At 35.4% G+C, this 17,570-nt stretch overlaps 1 protein-coding gene across 7 annotated transcripts in view; it reads left to right on the top strand.

Annotated features, from left to right (window-relative positions):
* Positions 1-17,570, top strand: part of PLXDC2 (plexin domain containing 2) — a 287,499-nt gene that overhangs the window by 177,562 nt on the left and 92,367 nt on the right. For all 7 annotated transcript variants that reach the window (XM_087892833.1, XM_034402359.3, XM_034402358.3 and 4 more), the window contains one exon: positions 11,232-11,378. In XM_087892833.1, the coding sequence (XP_087748959.1) occupies positions 11,232-11,378 (147 nt within the window). The remainder of the gene's footprint in view (positions 1-11,231; positions 11,379-17,570) is intronic.

The raw sequence follows: 17,570 nt of genomic DNA, 5'->3' as shown, positions 1-17,570 counted from the left end.
TGGATTGTAGTCAATAGTAAATATTTTCAGTAGAAAAAGTGCTGCTTCCTACATGAACAAGATTTTTCTTATTAACATTTCCAAGTTTTGTGGTTTTCTATTAGTAGCTATGAAGGAAATATCACTAACCTGAAGATTTCTATGCAAAAAAAAAAAACCCTCCCAAGTCATGCAGATCTACAAGTTCATTTATGAATTGCAATTGAAAAAGAAATAAATCACCCAAAAGAGACTGTTTATATGCATTTAGTGTCATTGTGTTAATATCCATCTAAAAATAATTTTATATATCCTGAATAGCTTGAAAAATTTGTCACTGGGGGATTTCTGTGCCTGTCCAGTCAGCTCCTACCCAAGTCCTAACTAGTCAGCTCCTAACCAAGTTTCCTTTCTCTTATGAAATTATTTAAAAGCAACACTTGGAACAAGCACTTAAAAGAGCCTTCATCTTCTGAAAGGTGTTCGATTGTCCTCTCAAAATGGCTCATTTCAAGGAATGCCAGCCTCTTTTATTTATCTAATTGCATGCATTGACACCTTCAAGAAGAATTTTCAGCTGCTGTTGCTACATTCTAAGTGTTCTCCATATCCATATTTAGCCAATAATTTATTTTACGTAATATTTAAACGGTATATAAAACTCTTCTTATCAATATTTGTGAATTTGGGTTGCATGTAAAACTAAATAAAATCAGGAAGGAATAAATACAATATAAAAAATCCCCAATAAACTCAAAAATATGATAAACATATAATTTGAGACTGGAAATAAAAACAGTGTTAAGTACATCACCCAATTTCAAGCTCTTGTTACCCTTTCCCCCTGAAAATAAGATCTAGATTGATTTTACATGTGTGCCCAATATAAGCCCTACCCCCCCCCCAATAAGCCCTAGTTAAGACCCCCACCTACTCCATTGCACCTGGTTGTATGAGGTGGGGCAAGATGCACAGGTAAAAATCAAGTTAGGCAAGGATGGGGAGGGTAGAGCTGCCCCATGTGCCCTGCACCCAATTATCTTAGGACAGTTGCAGCCAGACCAGCCACATCCTGACACCTGCTTTGCCTTGTCAGCCCACTTCTTCTGTGGCCGCTTGTTGCCACTTGCACAGGTCGCCCCCAGCCTCCATTTTGCCATCAGAGGCCTTCCTGTGTAGCCGAGAAAAGTGCTCCAGATTGATGCGCACAGCACACACCCTGATTTCTGTTTTGCCATCAAAAGCCTTTAGGAAAAGCTTTTGCAGCCAAGAAACAGGCTCTGGACTGACGGCGAAAGGCTTCTGATGGTGAAATGGGCACCGCATGCATCAATTCAGAGCTTGTTTCTTGGCTGCAGAGGCCTTTCCTGACAAAGGCCTCTGACAATGTAATGGAGACCAGAAGTTGCCATGCACAAGCAGCGACAAGTGGCTGCAGAAGTGGGCTGGCACATGGCTCCTGCTGGACAGGGCTCTCAGTGCCATCGCCGCAAGATGAGACAGTGGAAAAAACATCCCTGAAAATAAAACCTAATGCCTCTTGGAGGCAAAAAAAAATAAGACCTGGTCTTATTTTCAGGGATACAAGGTAATTAATCTTCATATTTGTTTGTGGAAATAAAATTGTGCGAAGATATAATCTTTGTCAAAATTCCTCATTGCCTGATTGGAATATTTTTATTTTTAAAAAGTCTTATTATTTATGACAATTTTTAGTGTAGTGTATGATCATGAAAGGATTGTAACATTTTGAACCATGAATGTTGGGCATCCATTATGAAGGTGTTGATTGGGATTTAATTACATGATACAAATTAAATCATTGTATTAGCTTCAATTTAATTGAGTCTCACAGATAATGAAAAAACGTATCATAATGTTTGAATGCTATGCTAAAGGTTATATACGTGGATGGATCTGAAATGGATTTCTTCAACCTAATATTTTCCAGACACTTTTGAATTATAGGTCCATTTCATTCTTGGGGGATAGTAAGGTGACTCCTTTCACCATGGCTTGCCCAATTTTCATCTTTGGTGTACTTCATGTTTTTCCTTAATAGCATCAGTTAAAAGTATTGTATATTGTTCCCTTGTATGTAAAGTTAGAGCATTTAAGTAACAGAAAATCTAGCCCATTGAATTGGCTATGATCACACAAAACATTACGCCATTGAATATACCCTAACCCAGGTTGAAACTAGCCAAAGCTAGATTTTGTGCAATTGGAGTGCTTGATTTGTAACTAATACAGTCTGGTCTAATGGTTAAGGCATCTAGCTAGAAACCAGGAGATTGTGAGTTGAAGTAGCATTTTAGGCATAAAAGCCAGCTGGATAAGTTTGAACCAGTAAATATTTCTTCAGCTCACTTCACCTCATAGGGGTGTTGTTATAGGAAAAATAGAAGAAAAGGGCTATTATATTTGCCACATTAACTTATTAATTCAAATAATAAAGACAGGATGTAAATACTGTATATAAATACATATGTTATATAAACCCTGCCACTGGATCTGGTCTTCTGTTTCTATAAAGTATAACATATTGATATGGAATAGGTATCAGTATGGACAGTGCTTATATACCATAACTCAGCTGTGAATGCATGTAAATATTCAGAAATCTCCAAGCTTCTGTTATTTTGAGTTAGTTATTAGATTCAAAATGATAAGAAATTTAATCCAAGTGAAAAAAAGTTACGTTTTTTTTTTAAAAAATAGAACTCTACATTTTACAAGATTAAGTTTTCATATTGTCTCTGTGCATTCATCTGTGCATGTCAGATAAGAAGCTTTGGACATCATCAGTTATCAGAGTTGCTTACAGATTTTACTACAACATAAGAGCAGATGTCAAATCTTCTGCCTCTGCCCTTTAGCTTTTGGCTCTTTCTGTTGTGACTACTAATAGTTTAGCTATTTTCAAAGAGGACACTTCCTGGGGTTCTAACTGGCTAACACCATATACAGTGTCATTTTCAAACAGCATTGTATTGTTTCGAAAATCTTTAATAATGTACATAGCTGCTCTAAGTTATGCTACGTCAGAGAGATGTTTTACAATAGAGTTTCACTTACAATAAATCTATCAGATCTATATTTTCCAAACTAATATGTAGTTTAGACCAAGGGTCCCCAATCATTTGGACCTCAGGGACCACCAAGTTCATAATTTTAAATCCCACGGACCATTAATACGAATACAGAGCACCGCTTGCTAAAGCGCCTGGACTCCCAGTGACGGGATGGGGTCCTTTAGGCACTCTCTTTCTTTCTCTCTCTGTGTCCCGTCTCTCTTTCTCTCTCTGTCCCACTCATTCTCTATCATTCTCTCTCAACTCTTTCTTTCCCTCCACTCTCTCTCTCTCTCATTCTGATTATCTCTTTCTGATTCTCTCTCTCTCTCTGATTCTCTTTTTCATTCTCTCTCTCTCTCTCATTCTCTCTCATTCCCTGTCACTTTCTGTCTCTCATTCTCTCTCATTCTGATTCTCATTCTTTCTCTCTTTCTTTCTTTCTTTCTTTCTTTCTTTCTTTCTTTCTCTCTCTCTCTCTCTCTCTCTCTCTGATTCTCTCTCGCTCTCATTTTCTTTCTCTCTCTCATTTCATGGGCCGGTCACTGTCTTGGGGCTGAGAGGAAGTCAAGCGTCTCCCCCAGAGACCGAGGTGCGCGGAGCACCAACAAGGGCTGGAAGAAACGGCTGCAAGATGCAGCAAGAGACAAAGCTTCGCTCCCGCTCTGGAATATGGATCGAATTTCTATCCCCCACCCTTCCCTTCTCAGGCCAGGCAAGGAGTTACTGGGAAGGGAGGGCAAGGGACTGGGACAGCCACTGGTGGTTTCAGCGAACAGGAAACTACAGCAAGGGAAACAAACAGCCTGGGGTTGCCACCACCGTTGCTTTGGCCCGCCTGCACCGCCACCCCCCCCCCCTTGCACCATTACCTCATTCCGGCCAGCGAGGGCTGCACTGCAAAGTTGCAAGTTGCACAAACCTCTCTCTACAGTGGAGATTTACAGCTCTACCATGAGCTGCCTGACCAGTCCCATATTCCAGAGCTCTAGTTACAGGGCTGGCCATTGCTCATCCTGGAGCAGCTCCTCCACTTGGATGCGCCGCAGAACACCAAAATTTTCTCGTGGACCACCGATTGGTGACCATTGGTTTAGACCACAATTGCTCACTGGATTTTATATTTGCACTACAATTATCAGTGCTTGAATGTTGCACTATAGTTTAGACATAAGGGGGCAGGAGCCCATATTTCTTCCTTTTGGAGAGCATTTTGGACTGAAATGAGTCAAGATAATAGTTGAGTAGATAGGATTACATCAAGCAAAGTCTTCATTGAAGTGTTGTCACTGCAGTCTAATGCTTGATTGACCTCCAAGTCCCAAACAAGGCAGTAGGGAGAGGACAGAAACTATCTTTGGGCCCCTAGGCTTATTGCAAAAAAGGATAATTTTATGAAGCCAACAGAATTTGCACATTCTGAAAACAACAGACAGATTAAAGTATAAAGTCTAATCTACCTAATTAAAGGTAACATAATATGAGTCATGATAAAAACTAAAACCAGGAGCATAGATAAAGTAGGACATTTGTTTTTTTTAATACTATACATGAATAAAATATGACCACAAATCTTACTTAAAAGTTAAAAATCTAAACTGTTAGCCTCCTACTGGCACAGAGCTTGAAATACACCAGTTCAACAATTTTGCAGATTATTCATAATTCCCTAGAAGTAAAAATTCCTGAGTGAAAAGTAGATCATTGTCCTCTGGCTTTAGACTTTTTGTACAGCTGTAAAAACAATACTATTTCAATAGACATTTAGATAGTAGTGACTTTTTTGTTTTGGTTGGATTTCAACTTGGGTTATATTTTAAGTTATTTTTAATTGGAAATGTTTTAATTCTTAAGAATTTTTTAATGTATTCTGATGTTGGAAACCACCTAGGTAAGGAAGTTATTACTCTGCAGATGTCGAAATTCAACTCCTACCACCAACAAACATCAAGTGTGTCTGTCTATGGTGGCCCACACATGGACAGATGTAAGTTATCTGTTCTTATCCTAAAACACCATTCGGCAATGAGGTAAAGTCTAAGAACAAGAAACATTTTATCCTTTTATTTCACATTATTATATATTGTATGCAGCTATCATTTAGGTAATAAATGGTGTAGTACAGATTATGTAAAGAGTCAAAGCCAGGAATATTGCTGTTTTAAGGGTATTGCTCAGCAATTTTCTTATGGAAGTTACATCAGCCTTTGATTTCTTCTTAACCATGTAGTGATTAGTTTTTAGAATAATAGGGTTGGAAAAGACCTTGAAGGTCTTCTAGTCCAATCCCTGCCCATGGAGATCCTATATCATTACAGATTTTTATTTATTTATTTATTTATTTATTTATTTATTTATTTATTTATTTATTTATTTATTTTGGACTTGATGGGATGGATACACAGGATCATAGAAAGAATAAAACTGAATAACAGAACAGAATAATAGAGCTGGAAGTGACCCCAGAGATTCTCTAGTCCAACTCTCCACCCAAACAGAAGATCCTATACAATTTCAGACAAACTGCTGTCCAATCTCTTCTTAAAAATCCTGAGTGATGGAGCACCCACAACTTCGGGAGGCAAGCGGTTCCACTAGTTAATCATTTCACTGTCAGGAATTTTCTCATTAGTTCTACATTGCTTCTCTTCTTGTTTAATTTCTATCCATTGCTTTTTGTCCTGCCTTCAAGTAATTTGGGGAATAGGTTGACTCCCTTCTTTATGGCAGCCCCTCAAATATTGGAACACTATCATATCACCTCTAATACTTCTTTTCCCTAAACTAGACGTGGTTAATTCTTGCAACTGATTTAGCCTTCTGTTCCCTAATCATGTGTGTTGCTCTTCTCTGAACTCTTTCTAGATTCTCAACATCTTTTTAATATTGTGGTGACCAAAACTGGATTTTAGGTGTGGCCTTACCAAGGCATTATAAAGTAGTACTAACACTTCATATGATCTTGATTCTATCTCTCTGTTAATGCAGCCTCAGACTGCATTGGCTTTTGGGGGAGCTGTGGCAAACTGCTGGCTCATAATTAAGTTGTTGTCCATTAGGACTCCTAGATCCCTCTCGCAGTTACTGCTATTGAGTTGTTTTTTGTTGTTGTTTCTGTGGTTTTATCCTCAGACCAATAGCTTATTTACTGGCTCCATGTTTAGTGAACTGAAACTCATTTTAAAACTGACCAATTATTCCCTGAGGATTTCAGTCTTCCAAGTTATAAGGCAGATTTATTTTACTTTAGTTTAGTTTACTTTGTTAATTTGCTGATTTCCTAGGCTAGATTTTATTTTAAAAAGTTGTCTCTAATAATCACAGAAAGATACAAAATAAAGTCCAACCATGAAAAGACCACTGTTTAGGGAGAGTTGATGTTTAGGAAGACTAACATATGGATTTTAAGGGACAGCTAAAGCACATCAGAATGGGATTGCTTATATAGAAGACATGCTATTCTACAAAAGAGAAGTTCCACTGCAAGAAGGCTACTTTTTTGTCACTGCCAAATGACAATCTATAGATTATAGCACAGAGAGCAATACTTCCTTGAAGAACATAGGTGATCAGGAGGCTAACGTAGCTGAAGGCATTCTTTAGGATATGGTTCTGAATGGTTAATACCTCTCTTGGATGAGTAATTCCCAGCTTTAAAGATTAAATAATTACCTACCCTGGAATATATTGCATTACCTGTGAAGGAACAGGAAACTTGGAAATATATCACTGAATCTTTCATTATTATTAGAGGGCAACTGTGGCCCTAATAGAAAATCTAAAATGTTGGAGAATAGTTTTGAAAATAAGACAAAACAAGCCAGTTTCACATGCTCAAATCAACAGTTCCCAAATACATTTGAGAGTTCTGTGTGGTCCATCATCATAATCTTTTTACAATCCTTCACATCTTGCTTCAAATGCAGCCTAGAGATGCTACAACAGTCATAAGTGTTAAAAACTATCACAAGTCACTTTTTCAGGCTGTTGTAACTTTGAACAGTTACTTAGCAAACTTTTGTAACTTGAGAACTACCTGTACTATATCTCTTTTACTTCAACATGATTGATTTGATATTTTATTTCTAGCATCCAAATGCAAGTTGCCTCTTAAGAATTCTCAGAATTGTAATAACAAAACCAAACATTTTATTAAACATTGTTATGTTACTATTATATGCCAGGATTTGGGGAAGGACATAAATAAAATTCTGCCTCTATGACAAAGACAAATTAAAGAAACATTCATTATATACATTTTATCTATTTTTAATGCATACTATTCACATGAAATGAAACTATTCTCCAACGTTTTAGATTTTCTATTAGGACCACAGTTGCCCTCTAATAATAATGAAAGATTCAGTGATATATTTCCAAGTTTCCTGTTCCTTCACAGGTAATGCAATATATTCCAGGGTAGGTAATTATTTAATCTTTAAAGCTGGGAATTACTCATCCAAGAGAGGTATTAACCATTCAGAACCATATCCTAAAGAATGCCTTCAGCTACATTAGCCTCCTGATCACCTATGTTCTTCAAGGAAGTATTGCTCTCTGTGCTATAATCTATAGATTGTCATTTGGCAGTGACAAAAAAGTAGCCTTCTTGCAGTGGACCTTCTCTTTTGTAGAATAGCATGTCTTCTATATAAGCAATCCCATTCTGATGTGCTTTAGCTGTCCCTTAAAATCCATATGTTAGTCTTCCTAAGCATTAACTCTCCCTAAACAGTGGTCTTTTCATGGTTGGGCTTTATTCTGTATCTTTCTGTGATTATTAGAAACAACTTTTTAAAATAAAATCTAGCCTAGGAAATCAGCAAATTAACAAAGTAAACTCAAGTAAAGTAAAATAAATCTGCCTTATAACTTGGAAGAGTGAAATCCTCAGGGAATAATTGCTCAGTTTTAAAACCAGTTTTAGGTTCTTTATCTTAAGGGCAGGAGCAAAAAAGTCATCTCAAAAAAATAATGTAGAATAAATTCACATTATGACTATACCACTGGCAGATTCAGCTTGCTATGCATCCTAATACATGGTTGAGCTCGATTTCCAATATTAGTGATATTAGTGATAATCACCTGGAAGTATAAAAGTTAAAACTGGAGCAACCATAAAGAAGAACAAGTATCTCTTTTTTGTCTGCAGCAACTGCTTCCTCAATATCTTAGTACTATGCCAAAATCCTGCTCTTATTTTTGCAGAGAGAGAGAGATGATTAGATAGGTAGGTAGGTAGGTAGGTAGGTAGGTAGGTAGGTAGGTAGGTAGGTAGGTAGATAGATAGATAGATAGATAGATAGATAGATAGATAGATAGATAGATGATAGATAGATAGATAGATAGATAGATAGATAGATAGATAGATAGACAGACAGACAGACAGACAGACAGACAGACAGACAGACAGACAGACGAATTTCGATTATCTTGGCAAGTTGCCAAGAGAACTTTAAATATTTGTACTTTTATTACTGTTTCATTAACAATTAAACTATATTGTCTGCATTATATAGAACACAGAGTTTCCATGCGCTGTCTGATCATACTGCTTCTTTGCATTATGCCAGATTGTGCTGTATGGTGATCGGATTATTCCGAGAAAGATTGCAAGAAAAGAAATTTGGAGATAAATCCCAGAATCATTATGAGAAACTTATTCAGTTCGCTATCTTCCACAAAACTCTTCAAATAGCATCAGAATGATATATTTAAAGGGTGAAACGATTGCTTCTCAAAAAGCAGATGCTAAAGTTTCATTGAGGTCACATTGTGTTAAAATGTGTATTAGCTGGATTTTGTACTGCAATTGATTCCTATAAAATTTTCAAAAATCTAATTACCAAACCACATTTGGGAATGGAAAATAATATGGATAGAGTTTAGTAATTTTTACAATCAGGCATGAAGTTGAAGAAGTTTGTACTATCATTTCTGTAATATAGTGGCTGGTTGCTTTTCTTTGTTTGAATTTTTGGTGAATTTTCAAACAAGATGAAGACATTTGAGCAATTGATGACATCAGTCCGAAGTTTGCATTACATATTGGTACTTTTCCTGGTCACCATAATGGAAATTACATTCTACAATAGATTTTAAAATATAAATTGGTATTTCTTTTGCTAAAATTAAATTGATACATCTTATGAGCCTTTAAAGAACTATATACAGTTTATGTTTTCACATAAAATTTTCTTCAGGAGTAGTATTTGTTTTAAACTATAAAAATGTTTGGTTTTAAACAGAAAAAGACATATTTAAAAATCTATTACTAGAAATTAAAATTTGGTATGCTTAGGATTTAACAGTTTCTTGGCTCAGATTAAATTACAGGTAGGCTGTGGGTTACTCGCATTCATTTGGTGAACTGAACAACTGATATTTACAGCTGCTCCTCAGAGTTCTGATGATCACAGTGGCCAGATTTCCAACTTTTTGTACCAAGAGTCAGTGGAAAAACTGTTAGGAAGTCAGAAGTCATAGTCACATGCAGTCCTCAACATTAAGCATGGCCCTTGCTTAACAGTAGCCACTAGGACTTCTGGAACTGCTTTTGGCTAAGCAACATAATCATTTATAATTGTATCACTTAGGGACAGCAATTACAGTCCCAATTGCTGTAGTAAGCTGAGAACTACCTGTAAAAACTATGGTTTACTGTAGGTTTATTTTGGGTTTTTTTAAAAAAAAACCAATGATGGATAATGTGTGTGTGAGTCTATGTGTATATACAAATACACACACACATACATATGCAGAAACTTTTTAAAATAGATATATGAATGTCCAAATATTATGTATGAGACACATGCTGTTTGGTTGTAGTTCTTAAAATACTGAAATTGCAAAATGATGATCTTGTCCATTAAAATTTGTGATGTACCTTGGAATTATCCATAATTTATCTCGGAATATCAATTACATTAAACAAGTAAAATGTCAGAGGGAAAAAAGTGCAATATCCCTAAAGCTGGGCCAGCTGGAATGAGCAAATCCCCATGGCTTTTCTAGAAACCAATAAGTAGCAATCATTTAAATTTCTGAGGGAATGCAGGAAGAGTTGAGAAGAGTCACCAAAAAGTCCAGGGTCTTTTTGGATGACATTCTCCCTGAGAGCAATAGAGAGTCTCTTTCCCAGATATTATTGGACAGGCAGATAAAACTGGGAATGGCAATCCCACTTTGCTATAAATATTTGAACAATAACAAAAAAATGGCCCAACATGTTTGCAATATCACAATTTAAATGTTATTTAAAATACAGCATTTATGAAAGATAAAACTGTTATCTACATTAAAACAGAAGATGTCAGTTAAGATTTACCAATTACTGTATTTTTTAATCCAAAACCACAATTTTCTGTATAAGTACCATGTTTCTCTGAAAACACGACTCACCCCAATAATAAGCCCAACCCTAATTTTTGGGGAATGGGCCTAATATTATCCCTACCCCAAAAATAAGCCCGGAGGGATGGGCGTGGCCAGCACAAGTGGCAGCATGGGCATGTGGGGGGCAACCCTTGGGGCAGCGCAAAATACCACTTTTGCCCTTCTCTTTCTGGGAGCAGCGCTTCTGCTTGTTGGGCTGCTTCCCCAAAACTGGCAGCTCAGTGGCCAGCTGCTTTGCTTTTTCCCTCTTTTTGGGAGGCTTATGGGAGGCTTTTTGGCGAACAGGAGGAAAATGGCAAGGGGGATTTTCCTGCCTGTCATCCATTCCTCAACCTCAGCACAGACTGAGGGAAGGATGGCAGGCAGGAAAATTCCCCTCTAGATTTTCCTCTCATTCGCCAAAAAGCCTCCATTTTGAACGCTGAATGTTCAGAATGGAGGCAATGGTGCATCCATGGCGCATCCAGCTCACCGAGTCTGGCCTGCTGCACCTCAAAAAAAGTAAGTGGCCTCGAAAATAAGTCCAAGTGCTTATTCTCAAGTCTAAAAGAAAATAAGACTCAGTCTTATTTTCTGAGAAAGACGGTAGTTGCAGTTGATTCAAACTTTTAAAGTATAAAAACTACATTTATAAAATCACAAGTAGGGTATATGCTATTATTTTCTAGCATTCGATTCTCTGCTTTTTGTCTATGTGATGAAAGAAATAAGAATTTTGCATCTAAATATTTCAAAAAGACTGAAAAATAAGATTAAATCTATGTTTGACTTTTTCTTCCCCAGGAAGACATGGATCACAATTATTACACTTCAAGGACATATGGTCCATTTGATTCTTCCAGCCGAGATTTGTGGGTAAACATTGATAAAATGGAAAAAGATAAGGTGAAGATTCATGGAATACTCTCCAATACCCACCGACAAGCCGCAGTAAGACATTTGATATATATTCTAATTTAATTCTTTTCTCTAATACTTGAATTACCTTTATGCTACATGTCATTCATGTTATGTCATAACATAGCATAGCATGTAATCAGAAATATTAATCTATAACTCAAATCTGGAATTCCTTATCTGATTTTTGCCTTTTTTAAAAAAAAAGAAATGGTCTCATTTTTTATATACCTGTAGGAAAACATTTCATTAAGTTTTTTTTTAATCAGATGAACCTTTGAATTTCTTTTAAAAAAACTGCAGAAAAATTATAAAATGTTTTAAAAGCAAGAAATAGTTTCAGTGACATTTAAGTCAGCGGTTGCTTTGCCCTTGCATTTGTTTGACAGATGAATTATAGTCCAAATTGACTAGTTTAACTGCCATATTTAGAATTAGAAAGAAATACCCTGTGTTTATCCTTTACATTTATATGAGCTGAATTTCTGAGCGCTATTAAATCCTTGTCAAAATATTATTGTTTTGAGTTGTTGATACTTGTCAAATGAGAAAGAGGAGACAGATGTAATTTTATTTCCATATCAAAAATATGTCTTGGCTAATTCTGATCCCACACAAAATTCTTGTGTGGGGAAATTAACTAAGCTTCTGATTTACATATATAATTCAATGCCCCAGTACTGCCAAAGAGAATTCCTATCATTTTTCAATGTACTGAAAGCCACCAGAAAAATGAAGATTAGTCCTAAAGGAATCTAAATTCAGTAGCAGAAATGACAGTTCAATTGATGTGACTGAATTGATTCAAGCTCTCTCATTTGAGAAGCTTGGACGTTTTTGAGAAGTCAGATCATTTGAAGGGATTCTTCACTAATAGTAAATATTCAGAAAATATAAGAAGTTGAAAGAAAGGAGGATGACTAAAGATTTCAGATTTCACTTAGACTTCTGCCCTTGGTTAGGTTAAAACATTTTCCAAGGTTGGTAAACTCGGCAACCACATATCATGCTGACAGAAGTAGTAGAAAAGACTCTAGAATCTGGAAAGAGAGAGATAATTAATAATTAATTCTCCAGATTTAGAAAATATAATTTATAAAAATTACTTTTCTCAGACAATAAAAATAGTTATAAAGGGATTGAGAATGTGAAATAAAAGGTCCCAGATAAAAGAATAAATCTGATATAGCACAAAAGATTTTGTGAGATGTTTGGATATGATGGATTATATGGTAAGAGAAAGTCAACAGTTTCACAGAAAGAATCTTACTGGCATGATCCTTTGGCTAAGATAAGCTTACTTAAACTCATTTGGAATGTCAATTGGAACAAAGAAATTATGTGTTTCTGTAGTTGCTATTTTCTTTGTTAAAAAAAATAAAGCTATCAAAACTCCTGATATTAAACTATTAAATTCAATTCAAATACGCCAAACAGAACAGATTATTTGCAAGTTTTCAGCTACAAACCTTTCTTTTAATGATGATTAAGGAAACTTAAAGAGATTTTTTAAAAAAATACATACATTGAAAGTGCATGGTGAAAGTGATCATATAGCATCCAAAAACCCGGGCATTTTTGCCTACTGTAGTAATAAAGGCAGCAGGCTAGAAACTGGGATACCATGAATTCAGTCCTACATTGTGCTCGAAGCCAGCTGGACAGGGGTGCTAATCAGCAGGTTCTGACAGGTTCTGGAGAACCAGTAGCGGAAATTTTGAGTAGTTCAGAAAACTCAAATATCACCTCTGGCTGGCCCCAAAGTGGGGTGGGGATGGAGATTTTGCAATATCCTTCCCCTGGAGTGGGGTGGGAATGGAGATTTTGCGGTATCCTTCCCCTGCCACGCCCACAGAACCCACAGTAGTAAAAAAATTTGAATTCCATCACTGCAGCTGGGTATTTATCGGCCACTCTCTTTTAACCCAACTTACTTCACTGGTTGTGGTGGGGGGAGGGGAAGATGAGTCCTCATTTTACCGACCTCGAGAAGATGGAAGACTGAGTCAATCTTGAGCCAGTGAGACTCGAACTGCTGAACTGCTGGCAGTCAGTACTTTAAATTCTTTGCATATGAACCATATTTGAAAGTAGCTGCAGAAACTTCAAGATTAAAATGAGAATTCGTTATAGAGGAAGCCAATAGATATGAGGATGATAACTTGCTTCTTATTGAGCCAATTCAATCAAAATTTTCATAAGAATGATCATGTACAAAAAAAAATTTTTTTTTAAGTGGAATTCTGAAATGACTATTTAGTCTCAAATTATTAATCACAAAAACAAATACCTGGGTGCAAGTCTTGCTTTTTAGAAATAAACTTGTTTTGGGTAAAATATTTCAATACAGGAGAACATCCAATATCACTTTACCATTTTAAAAGTTAGAAAGCACAAACAGCCTTGGTAGTACAGTGGATTAATGCACCCTGTTATTAACACAGCTGCCTGCAATTTCTGCAGGTTCGAATCTTACCAGGCTCAAGGTTGACTCAGCCTTCCATCCTTTCTAAGGTAGGTTAAATGAGGACCCAGTTTGTGGAGGCAATAAGCTGACTTTGTATAAATATACAAAAGTATGAAGGCTATTGCTTAACGCATTGTAAGCCGCCCTGAGTCTCCGGAGAAGGCGGCATATAAATCAAATTTAAAAAAACAAAACAAAACATGAATTTCTCTGCTTTTTATTGATATTTTCCGTCTACGAACTACTAAAAGGGAGATTAGTAATCTGCTGTAATAAATGGTTGTCTTTTTTTGGCCAAAACAATTAGTTCTATGTATTTTAGTTTAAAGGATCTTTTAGCTAACCATTATAGAATAATAGTTTTATAATAACTTTACCCTTTACCGGACCCAAATTAATGTGACTGTTTCTCAGAAGTGACTCTGCAGTCAAGTAGATATTTAATATGTTTAACCTTGGCAATTTGTTTCATATGGAAGGATCTCATATATCAAATTCATTCAAACTTTTTTTTTAAAAGAAATCCAGAATACCAATTACAGTTAAATCTAGATTATAACCTTTTTCTCTCAAAGAGCAAGGGAAAAATGTGGCTTTTGCTTGGACTTGACATCACTTCACTGTTTTATGCTTTATTCCAGTTTCTCAAAGATATTAAATTTGGAAGAAGTAGGAAGGAGGCAAATAAAAGAACTGTCAGAGTGTTAAAATTTCTAACAGTTACCTTGTCAGAACTTGCCTGTTTTCTTTGTCCTTGTTAAAGAGATGCATCTTGACATTATGCAGTAAAGTGTAATGTTATATCATGCTAAAATTAGTGGAGAAAATGCAAAACTGCTCCCTAAGGAAAAGAACCAATACAAAATTACTTACAAAATTGTTTTTTTTAAATTTATTTATTTAGTGTGTGGCATACAGCACATGGATAACGGTAATAAAATTATAAAAAGGAGCACATAATACAATGGTACACATAAGATGGAAATACTATATGTAGTCAATTCTATAAGGTTTGAGGAATTCAAAAATTATATATATATATGTTTTTCTTCTAGCCAGGTTTTCCCTACGTAGCCAAGATTTTTTTGTAGCTACAAAAAAACCTTGGCTACGTAGAGAAAACCTGGCTAGAAGAAAAACACACATAAACCCTACGAAGAAGTAAGAAATATATATATATAGTATGTATGTATAAGTTATAGATTACATTTTAAAATAAGTTGATTCATAATACTAGGTGTCCTATATATTTATAGCACAATATAATTGAACACAATATTTGTTTAGTTGAAGAAAGTCTGTTTTTCTTACTGTGTAAACTGTCAAATGGAAGCTAGTGATTATGTGATCCAGTGTCTGACAATCACATAAAAAGGAAATAATGCATAATAGAGTACTGGTAGTCTTCAATTTGGAACCACAATTGGGATCAGAATTTCTGTTGCTAAGGAAGGCAGTAGTTAAATGAGTCACCTCTGATTTTATGATCTTTTTGGCATGTTGTTAAGCAACTGTTAAGTGAATCATAGTCATTAAGCAAATACAACTTCCCTCATTGACTTTGCTTCCCAGAAGTTCACCAATGGCTGCCATATGACCTCCTGGCGCTGTAAGCACCATAAATACATGTTGATTGCCAAGTGTCTGAATTTTGAACATGTAACCAGGAGATGAGAAATGGTCATAAATGTGAGAAGCAGTCATAAATCAGTTTTTTCAGTGTCATTGTAACTTCAAATGGTTGTTAAACAAATGGTTTTGATTTGAAGACTATCTGCATGCATTATTTTTAATATCAGAATTGGAATGGGTTTCTCTGCATTTGTGAAAGAAGAATGAATAATAAAGAAAGTAAAGTAGAGCTTAACTTCAGTTTGTTGGTATCAGTATAACATACTTTCATGGACCAGATTTCTGCAGCAATGAATAGATCATCCACCTTCAAATCACTGTCAATTTCCAGATTGGCGTAATGCAATTGATGTGTATTGCTGCAATCATCTGATTTGATGGATCAGCAGTCTCTGATTTAATGGACAATCAGGAAAAAGGAATTCCCTTCTCTCCTATATTGGTCCATTAAATGGAGAATAAAATAATAAAAATAAAGAATAAAAAAGAATAAAGTTCTTAAATATGTTCGTGTTTGCTTTAGAGAGCAAGATTTGACATGTTGCTCAATAGCTGAAGCTGTTCTTAGGCTGAAAAAATAGTACACCCATGAATTAAAGATACCAAGGAGGAGGTTGCTTTTCTTGGAGTAGCATAGAAAATCACTTTCGATGGAACAAACTCTGTTAGCTGCAAGATGTAAAAAAAAAATGAGCAGACCAAATTAAGGAAATGATTGTTTAAATATGTGATTCTAAAGAACAAAGGAAGAGCTATGTCTTTTTATGTAAAAGGGTTCACTGTTCATTAAGGCCTGAAAAGAACAGGAAGAAGTTGAGACAAGGAAATATCATACCAGTATTTCAATTTAAATTATTTCAATCTGCTCTCTTTTTTAAGACATCAGATTTGATTTAAAGTTTCTGGACTGTATTAAATCCCATTATGTTCTAATCTAGCAATTTTAGCTTAATTTGTGTTATCAACTTTTGAAACAAACCAGTATCATACAGACACCATGGTCTTAAATATAAGCCAAGGTCCTGGCACCAAAGTCAGCTAGTGACAAGAAGAATGGAGAAGAAATTGAGAATTATTCCGTATAGATACTCATTCCTGATTTATAACATCCACTGTCCATTTGCATAATTGAAGTTACCAGCTGTTTGGATTTATTCACGTTTTCATGGGAAGACACAGTTGCTCAAAAAACTAAGATTACTTGGAAAAAGTTTAACAATAAAGAATGGTTAGCTATGAAACCAATAAATATATTTGGTCTCTTGTAACTGAGGCCATGCTATGATTTAAGGCAGAGAAGGAAAGTTTTTAATGGCCAACAACTTCCTATTTCTTTTAGCAACCACACAAGGAAGTGATTTAAGGAAATCACCTGAGAGAACTAGGTAGGAATTTTAAGCCCATATTTATTTCTTGCCTTTTTTAGAGAGAAATAGGAAGTATTAATTAGTGAGTTAAGTACATTAGAAACATAATTATTAATTTATCACCCAAAGTAAGTGGAAAACATAATTGCTCATAACTGGAGCTCTAGGTTATGTTTGATCCAAGGCTACTAGGGTCTAAAATTTATATCAATTATAAATTATAATGAGATAGGTGCATATACATACAATCTGTGAATTTTTGCATAGAACCAATGCCATCAAAGGGAGTGAAATTTATTTTGTGCAAACATATTTAAAAAAGAAAGCATCAACTATCGTTAAGGAAAAAGAGGATTTTCAAATAAGAGGCTCATTGTGTTTAGTGTCCAACAGTACAAAGGAAAAGAATTTAAAGCTTTTGCAGGAGAGATAGATTATATGAGACAGTGTAAAGATCAAAAAAGCATCAAGATTATGAGCTCTAAAGGAAGAGTCTGGAATTTGCAATAAAAGAGTAAATGTGTAAAGGATAAGGAAGAAAATGTTGAGAGGAAAATAGAAAGGATATCCTTGGCTTTATTTTCATTAAGTAATAAGAAAACATTTGTGGATATACTTGGAGAATATTGGAAGGTAAATAAAGAAGTGATTTATTTTTTTTTTGGCTAAAGCATCAGCTTGAAACTAAGGTAAGTTTTTAAATTTTGAATAGGCACTGGAAAGTAAATATGTATATATCAAGAATACTTTACAGAGGAT

The sequence above is a fragment of the Pantherophis guttatus genome, chromosome 4 (genome assembly GCF_059756535.1).
Source record: "Pantherophis guttatus breed Tessera chromosome 4, ASM5975653v1, whole genome shotgun sequence".
Lineage (NCBI taxonomy): Eukaryota > Metazoa > Chordata > Lepidosauria > Squamata > Colubridae > Pantherophis > Pantherophis guttatus.
The sequence above is the reverse complement of the archived record's forward strand: the minus strand, read 5'-3'. Positions and strand labels throughout refer to the sequence as shown.